The 9,555-nt window shown below is 44.3% G+C and overlaps 1 protein-coding gene across 2 annotated transcripts; it reads right to left on the bottom strand.

Moving 5' to 3' along the window:
* Window positions 1–324: 324 nt before the first annotated feature.
* On the bottom strand, window positions 325–8,919 carry LOC123127308 (uncharacterized). 2 transcript variants are annotated; one of them, XM_044546960.1, is made up of 13 exons: window positions 7,834–8,919; window positions 7,562–7,742; window positions 6,750–6,862; window positions 6,497–6,598; window positions 6,028–6,097; window positions 5,501–5,556; window positions 4,579–4,629; window positions 3,931–4,035; window positions 3,785–3,829; window positions 3,600–3,711; window positions 1,738–1,925; window positions 1,216–1,302; window positions 325–928 (listed from the first exon to the last, which is right to left on the bottom strand). In XM_044546960.1, exons 1-13 carry the CDS (start codon window positions 8,758–8,760, stop codon window positions 758–760), a joined length of 2,208 nt encoding a protein of 735 aa, XP_044402895.1. In that variant the 5' UTR covers window positions 8,761–8,919; the 3' UTR covers window positions 325–757. The 2 variants fall into 2 exon arrangements, with proteins under 2 accessions (XP_044402895.1, XP_044402892.1); XM_044546957.1 differs by having other exon boundaries at window positions 6,497–6,601; window positions 7,834–8,918.
* Between the last annotated feature and the right edge of the window lie 636 nt (window positions 8,920–9,555).

Here is a 9,555-nt window from a genome sequence, read left to right as displayed (position 1 = left end):
GAGGCACTAGTGAGTATATTTGTAGATTTCAAGTTTGTGAAGGTTTGGAGATCACCTCCAGACCTACACCTACAATTAGTGTTATTATAAGCTCAGGCTTTGTTTGGTAAGACTGGGGGTAACTCATGTTCTTCACACATCTCCAACAAAGATTAGTTTCCATGCCTCTATAATTTCTATTTGCATGGTGTAAAAACACACCCAAACTAATTTGCTAGATTCATGGAGTACTATGTTTCATTCAATATTCAAACGTTTCCATCTCATGTTAAGAACACACCCACTGATGCCCGATTCCCTCCCAGTCATTATGTGCTCCATACCTTGTTCAAGGACTTATGTCATTATTCAGTGTTCACAATACATACATCTTGTGGGGTTGCTCTTGAAATGGCAGGTCCCAAAAAAAGGATTTCGCATTGCCGAGAGGATCTTAGTGAGTTTGCAGCTACAAGCCTGCAACAAATCAAGGGAACCAACTTCTCACCACTTCTTCGTGTGGGCCAAAAGACAAATAGCACAAGCAGAAAGTAATGCTTCCTTCAATTGCGCCTTGTGGGGACTGATAGCAGGCACTAAGGTGAAAGCCTATCTGTGTCCGGCAAATCTTAGAACTGCAATATGCCAATGGCAATGGAGCAACAGGACTAACAAGCCAGTGATTCCGAGCTACCTGTGCTCTGCTTGACCCTGGGCAACGTGAGTACCCAGAGGCCCATACAACTGCAGGTTGCCATCCAGGCTTCTCAGTCACGGATTACTCATTTTTTCCGTTGTCGAAAACCCCAATGCGCTGTTTTCTCTGGTCGAAAACTGCCCTGAAGGATTGACCTTCATCACGAAGTTGCTCACTGAACCGTCTTTTTGTTTCATTGTTTACTTTATCCTTCACGCCTGTGGAATTATCTTCAGCCAAGGGGTTGGAGACCTACAAGCAATGATTTTCAATATAGCAAACTGGCAGGAAGCAAAGACTTGGGCCTAAATAAATTGTCAAAGGGGCCTCGGATATAGGATAGATAAAACTCAATTAAAATAGAAGGCCTTTCAGAAAAATAGAAAGCAAGGGAATATATGCAAACAAGTGATATGTACAAAATATTAGCAAGTATGAAAGAATATGCAGAGGATGAATAGTAGCAGAAAGTAAGGTGCTACTAACAGCATAGTGCGGTCATTTAACTGCCATAATGTTAGCAGTGGGTTAATACTAACCGAATTGTACCCTGATCCAGGTCCTATGATTAAAGATGAAGTGGGTCTCCTTTTGGCTGCACCGATAGAAAATCCACCCTTTTCAAGCTGCAAAAGAAAGGAAGATTGAGCATATCAAAAAAAGAATATGGTATTTCCATTTTAAGTAAACAGTGTAACACAGACTTGAGTGAAGGAGCATCACATCATGACTACAAAGTGATAAACAACTGCAAGGGTGCAGCCGACGTAACTTCTATTTTGGAATAATCAAAGTATCTTCAAAGGTTCAGTAACTAAATACTCTCTCTTGTCTCAAAATGTAAGACGTTAGTGTCAAGAAACGTCTTACATTTTGAGACAGATGGAGTACAAAGTGTCCAACTAAATCCGTGTTTTTGTAGCTCAGAAACTAGGACTAGATTTTAATAATGAAGTAATTTTTCTTTTGCACTCCAGAGAAACAAGTGCAGCCAAGGATCAAGCATAAATAAAGCACAAGGAAAGCAATATGTTGAACTTTCACTAAAGCAAATGCCGTACCCGATCACCCCAAGTAAGTGTTTTTTGATGGGTGCCATATGTCTTGGCCAGCACAGAAAGAGTATGTGTACTTCCATCTGCATGCTTGGACCTGTCAGTATCCTCATCAAAATCTTTTGACCATTTGCTCTGTCCTAGCTCCTTAATGTCATCTAAGTCTTCTTCATCTGATGAATCCCACCTGTCCCCTGGCATAAAAAAGTACGCACCAAGATTCATTAAAAATATAATAATGACAATGACATATATCGAGTTCAAATACTCCACACTTGCCCACGTGGGAGAGTTTGTCTCACAGGGCAGAAGGTTCCAACAAGTGTGCAGGCAGGAGATCCACAGTAGGTCAGGTTAGTTGGATTATAAGACTATAAGTTGACAGAGATAACAAAATTGCCAGCATACTGACAAGGTGATGCACGTCAAAAAAAAAGACAGGGTGATGGTGTTTGCTTCTTTCCTACAAAGAGAGCTCAGGGTTGACAAGATATATGCATCAACAGAAAAAACGAGTCAAACTGCAGGGCTTTCTACACTTGGAGTGTGTTTGATTCAGGTCACAGGGTGGAATGCAACGGATCCGTTCTGCGCCAGTGGCTTTCTACACTTGGGGTGTGTTTGGTAGGAGTGGAGAACCAGAACCAAACCATTCTCCTGAATGGAATATTCAGCCCAGAAGTGGAATGCACAAGTACCTCCGATTTGGAGGAATCACGCAGAACACCTCTCAGCTCTCACCTTTCCCGCGACTCACTCACCCCCAAACCCATCCTTGGCCAGCACTGCCACTCCCTCATCTCTCTCCCTCTCGATCTGCGACTCTGCCGGCCACTCCCTCGTATTTCCCTCTCCGGAGCCGCCTCTCCCTCGCTTCCCCATCGTCTCTTCCTATCTCTCGATCTCTGGTGGTGCCGCACCAAGGATCGAAGATGGCGGTGGGGACGGCAAGGGGAGCAAGGACGGCGGTCGAAGAAGGCGGTGGGGATGGCAAGCGGAGCAGGGGCGGCGGTCCAGCAGCTGCATCGGAGCAACTGGGCTGTCTAGCAGCAGCGGCGGCAGAGGAGCAGTGGCAGAGGCTCGTCGTGCGGCTGCGGTGATTTCGTCCTGCTGCTCGCCTCGGCGTGCAAACTGCGGCGAGTACCTGAGTACTCTTCATGCATATGGTCACTGCGGCCCGGAGCTCGTCCTCACAGGCCCGTCGACAAGTCACCGGCAGCCATCCGGAGCTCATTCACCTGTCGCCCGAAGGTGAAAATGCCCCACTGCCCCGTGCTTGTCTTCTATGTATGATGCCATTGCATATGCAGATGCAGTTGATGTGCACATAACTTTATGCGTGTATGTAGCCATGACGCAAAATTCAGTTTATGTGTATGGTCATGCTAGGATTGTTGCAAGAGTTGGCTAAGCTCTGTGAAAATTGTTAAGGATGAGCAATTTGCGTGAGTTCCAAATTTTGTGATGAATCCCAAAGCAAATTTGATGTTTCAAAGTTTGTAATGAGGAATAATATATCCTGTAATTGTGCATTGTTAGTTGTTTCTGATGCAAATGCAAAAGAAATGCTGGTGAAAATTGCAACAACGTTTTACTAAGAATGCAATAGATTCCTCTCATTCCATCTCTCCCACCAAACGCAGGAACGGAACCATTCCATTCTATTTTTTGACCCCCACCAAACGCAGGAATGGAACCGACCCATTCCACCAGAATAGAACCATAACATTTCATTCCACTTGGTTCTCAAACCAAACACACTCTTGGAGTATGAGAAGAAAAATACTTTGCAGGGCTTCTTCAATTTTTTGTTAGGGTTATTAAACCATAAGATTAACTGTGGCCAAGGATATGTCATCAATATGCACCTTGATCAGGTACATCATCTGCTGATTCAGGTATAGCCTTCTTTGAGCTTCCAGACTGGGTGTTAACTGCCGTATCATCAGCATCATCAGTATCCTCTGTGTCCATATCAACCTATTTGACATATAGAAATCATGAGAAAGTTCGTCTCTTCACAAATGACTGGTGAGTGGTGAAATAGTGTTACCTCTTGTATAGAATGCTCATGAAGATTGTCACCATGGAATAAAGACTGAAAAAAAAGGTGCAAATGATTAGAAACATGATTAACTATGTATCTAATATAAGGTCTATTGCAAAACATTAAACATAACAATATTCTCAAGAACATACATGGGTATCTAGTCGCACATATAGTGGTGGAGCCTCCTCCCAATCAGCTGCCATCTTTTTGATATCATCCAATGTAAACCCATGCACATTCCTAGCAGCACAGCCCTGTGTATTACAAAAGATATATAAGACGTTCTACGCTATAAAAAGGAATCTACTTTATCTGAGTATAAATATCATACAACTAAGCATATTTCCGACAAAACTACCACAAAGCTACACCGCTAGGAAAAGTTTCACCAAAATGCACACATTTATCGTATCTATCATAAAACTGCATCTTCAAGGTGTATCTACTCTGCCTGTGGACTACGGAAACATGCAAGGTGTATCTACTCTGGCTATGGAGTACAGGAACATTCAAGGTGCATGCATTTGACTGAAAGCTTCCTACATTGGCAATTACACCATATGGTTCACATGTCGTAAGCACCACAACTTCAGGTATATATTTCATAAGCAGTGCATATGGACAGTCTCCCAATCCATATTCTTACCAAACTATACCAAAACAAATAATTGGCAAAGAGTTCTTAGATGATCCGTGACTTATTCGACAAAAATAGAATTGGTAGCTGTCTGAAGTACATAATCACATATTTACAACAAGTTAGGCCTTTCTTATTATGTGATATTACACGAACTTACTGTTGGATCCTTGTATGGTGCCTCGAGCAAGTAGACCTCATAGCCAGATCTCTATACAAGAAAACAGAATCAGTAACCTACTATAAAAAAAGGCAGATTAGGAGACAATAATAATTCAGACAATCAAATTCCAAACAATGAGGTAGTGCAATAAAGTGCCTCCTGAAATGCATAAGATCTTATCCAGCAAGGTTTGGACCTCAACAGTTGATTCTCGGTATATACAACAGTCACTGACCTTGCAAGTTGCAACCGCATGTTCTATAGCTATTATACAAACCATATAAAAATGTAAATCACGTTCCAGTATGCAGTTAACTGCATAGTGCATACAGAAACATGGAACAGACCAGAAGAAAGAGAGTGCTCTTCCTGTGCGCAGGCATAAACACGTACACTCATGCGAGAGAGAGAGAGAGAGAGAGAGAGAGCTCTTTGTTCGCAGGCATACACATAGAGAGAGAGCTATTTGCGCGCAGGCATAAAGCCATAAACACATACTCACAGACATTGAGAGGGAGAGAGAGATGAGCGGTTTTTTATTCTTGTTTTTACGTAAATCGTTGCATAACATTATGTATGTCATGATATACCGTATTGCCTATGTGAAGGGGGGGCTGCCTATATGACACAAGAGCAACTAGTATAGATCAAAAAACACATTCAAGAGGAAAGGAGGAAGAAGAAAGTCACTACTGTGGCAAACAAATTAAATCAAAACATGCAACATTAATATGCAATTTCAAAATAGTACTACATCTTGAGTACTGCCTGACTGGCAGTTGGCCCTAAAACATGCTTTTTGAAAAGGAATACCCCTCTTGTTCTTAAAACAAGAACGGTGTGGTTTAAATAATTAAGAAAAGGTCCAGGTAAGCAAAATAAATTCTCGCAGTTGACGCAAAAGAGACTGAGGGTTTACCTTCGCGCTTGCCCAAAATTGAGCAAAATCAGCTACCCGCAGATTGCGGTCATCCACTAAAAACGGTCAGGGATACCAGCAATAAACATGTCAGTTACCACAATCCAGCATCCGCCACTGGTGAAAATAAAGGCATCGCCTGGTGTATTGTATGCCGCGACGACAGCTAAAATGTTGCTTAACTGAATGTTTTTGAACAATAAGGAATATAAACTTCCGAGACAAATGGGCACCCAACCACTGTCTAGGGAACCGATGTCATAATTCCCACAAACTGATCACCAAAATATTTGATAATTAATAGAAAACAAAGTTTCTATTGTGGAGAAAACCTTTTAATATTCATATTAAGATGTTGATGAATTTTGAGAGGAAAAAATAGGAAGGGGACTCATTCAACACTCCATGAAATTACAAGCAAAGACATAAACAAGGCAGACTATAACATGCAAGGTAAAACAACCAATGCGGACTAAACATCATAAAGCATGTTGCATCATTTAATAATATTTAGAATAACTTCATACCGATCACAAATGTGAAATTCCCTTCATCAAGGGTCTTCTTAAACGCATTTAACATGCTTGATCTGTAGGTCTGTCAAATGGAGAAGAAATTAGACTTCTTATGGTGGAGCTTTTCTTTTTAAAAGGCAACTGATAGCCGATGCTCATATCCACAATCCAGGTAATTCTTTCTATAGGGAACCTTACATTATCCTTACATTTAATGCTAATTTCAGATACTATCTCGTTCTCTATACATGCATTGCAAACTCTTGGGAAGGTCCCCTGATATCCATATTTCAACAAATATGAAGTACATTTCTTTACAAAAGGTTGCATTGCACCGATGCATTAACTAAAATATGTTTGCCTGCTTGTTAATAACAACAGGCGATGCTATGGTCTAGCTATAGCAGGTTCCCAATAATTGGCAGGTGCATTCAACATGACAAAAAGAAAGTAATAGACAAGAACAAATGAGATACATCACCTCCTCCATTTCAGGCTCATAACAATATTCAATCGCTTTCTTGGTCAACTGTTTCCGTCCTTTGGATGCAGTAGAAGATTTAGACCCTTGGTTGTCTTCGACCTTCTAAGAGCAATTTAGCACAATATCAGTTACAAGACAAATTATCCATAGAAATAGCAGGGCCATGATGAGCATTTCTGAAAGTCTAAGCCAAGAAATAAATGGTCGACAGTACACAATAAATTGTGTCCACTGTTCAGTTTCTACCGACCTTCTCAACCTCAATCATGAAATAGTCATCCATCGAGTGAATTCTGGGTGCACTTCCACCACTCTCAACTTCAAGATCACGCAATGCCTTCGCAAGGTAGCTCTTTCCACTACCTACAAGTTCTAATATTTGTCAGAACTGTAACAGTTGTGAAGCGCTGACATGAAATGATTTGACCCTACCAGAATAATAGATAAGTTTGTGCGCCAAATTAAACCATAATACTACTCCCTCCCCACCCCACACATGTCATTTTTGGAAAGTAATTGGTCATGAAGACTCAACTTTAGGTAGTACCTTATCACAGTATTTTCGCAGGACCTTAAAGATATATCGCTATGCCACAATGGGGTACTTTGTGACAAAGCCATCTATGTTCTTTTTTCATATAAACAGTGAAGATACTTCTACAAGTATTGGTGGAGAAAGTTAAACAAATTTGTTTATACCTCTCTAGAAGCAACATATGTATACGAACAGAGGGAGTAGGAAGTTCATCATGCATATTGATGTTTGCTTTCGATTGAAAACGTCATCAAATAGATTACAATTTGTTCAAAAAAAAATTCAGGAACTCCCAAGTAATGTGCCCGGGTTTCATGTATATGTAAGAAAGACAACATGCACTCTTAAACAACAGGAACACTGAAACGATAAGGTCACTGCTTATGGAAGTATCAAAAGGTTGGACACTTCCCACAGCATATCAGATCTAATGTCATTTTACTGGCTAGGATTGCCAACTTAGTTGCAGTTAATAATTAGACTACTTAATGACTATGAAACATTAACAATGGTATATATGAAACAACCTGGAAGCCCTCGCAGGATGATAACAATATGATCAGGGCGTGAAGCACAAAGGGGCTGCTTGAACAAGTCGCATGCATTAACAACATTGACTTCCACATTGTTAAAAGAATGTTTGTCCTGTGTTGGCATTCTATCTCCCAAATGCTGCTCCGATTGTTGCCGATGTACGAAATCTACCCCCTGGAGAAACACGCACATATATAGCGATTAATACTTTTGACTTCTGAGTGGCCAATGATATATTATAAGCAAAGCATCCAAGGAAGAGAACCTCATTTTTGTTGGGTCCATTGTAATAATTTGCGTTTGGCATCAGGTGGGAATGATGCAAGGTATTATCACTGGGTGGAAGTGATGTAGTAGCCGGGGAACTGGAGAGGACAGGAAACAATGACGAGTTTGCTGCCTGCAGAGGTGGCATTGCATGATAATCTGGGGTAGAAGGCATTGCAGGATCTGGTGGTGGCAGCACAACACCCGCATGATGACGCCAATCGCGGGAATCATAATGGTTTCCTGCCTCAGCATGTTGTGGTACTGAAGGAAGTGGTGGAGCACCCGGCAATGCTTCAGGGTGAAACTGATGATGGTGATGGTGGTCGAAATACTTCTCCTGAGATCCTCCTACCGAATCTAAGGCACTATACCTATCAAACGGCATCGGCGGAGGTGGCATCCTTCTGGCGAGATCGTAATCAGTGAAATTGCCTCCCTGCGCATACGGGTTATTATAATTTTGATGAGGAGGATAAGCCCCATCTCCTCCATAGCCGAAACCATCGGGTGGATACGGTTCACCATGCCACTGTGCAGGCGGCAGCTGAGCGCGGCCATGGCCATGCTCCCGGATCAGCCCGAGCAGCCGCTCTCCCTCCACAGAAGCCCTGCCCAACATTGGCGGGTAGGGAGGGGGCGGGCCGGAGAACGGAGGCGCCTCCCCCACGCGCATCCTCTTGTGGGGGCCTTCCGTGTCGAGGAGATCGTACGGGTGCGGCCCCGGAGGAGCCCACATCGGCGGCGGCGGCGGGTGGAAGGGGGCATGGTACTGGGGCGGGGGAGGAGGGGGCGGTGGGTGGAGATCGTAGGGAAAGGGGTGGGGCGGGAGAGGCGGAGGCGGGCAAAAGGGGAAGTGGGGCGCGGTGCAGACGGGGCAGAGGTCGTTGCCGGCGCCGGCTGCGAAACGCCATGGATGATCCATGAGGAGGTGGCCGCGTGGGTTTGGGGATCTAGGGTTTCGACGGAATAATCAAGAGGGGTTGAGGCTTGCTCCGAGAAGTTGTTTGGGGTTCTGCAGGTGGCTTCGCCGGTTGGGGACGGGGCGAGGAGGCTGTGCGCAGCTGCTACAAGGAAGATGAGGGCATCTCCAGGCGTTGGCTCTTTAGGGGCGCCTAAAATGGCCGCCCGAGGGTGAGCCGACCCAAAATTGAGTCTGGAGTGAGTTGGTTCCCATCCGCCGGTCCTAAGGCCGTTCCAGGCACATTTTAAAATAAAAAAAGTAAGGCGAAGTTTGGCTTAAACACGATAAAATTCGGCCAAACACGATAAATTTCGGCATATTTCGGCGAAGTTCGCGGATTTTCATTACATAGCACATATACATAAACTAATCTAAAGGAAAAGTTGGCTGAAGTCGCCGCCATCGTCGTCGTCGGCCTTCTCCTCCTTGACGCGGGCGTCCCTGCTGGACCCTTGCCCGGCGTCGCCATGGCGAACTGGTGGCGGCGCATCGTCGTCGTCGTCGTCACTGTCGCAGATAACGACGACTCCGCCTTCGTCGCGGCCGCGTCGACGCTCCGCGAAGCGAAGCAAGGCGGCGCACTGGCGCTCCTTCGCCTTCTCCAGGCGCTCCTTCTCCATCGCTATGGAGTCCCTACGCGCCCATTACAGGGTCGCGTCGTCGTCGTCGAGCTCCGTCGTCACCGGCGTGGCCGGCTCCTTCTTCACCGGCGCGAACCCCGGCTCCGTCTTCACCGGCGCGAGCCCCCGCTCCGTC

This window comes from Triticum aestivum, chromosome 6A (genome assembly GCF_018294505.1).
Source record: "Triticum aestivum cultivar Chinese Spring chromosome 6A, IWGSC CS RefSeq v2.1, whole genome shotgun sequence".
NCBI lineage: Eukaryota > Viridiplantae > Streptophyta > Magnoliopsida > Poales > Poaceae > Triticum > Triticum aestivum.
Note: the sequence above shows the minus strand (reverse complement) of the source record. Positions and strands in the feature narration are given on the sequence as shown.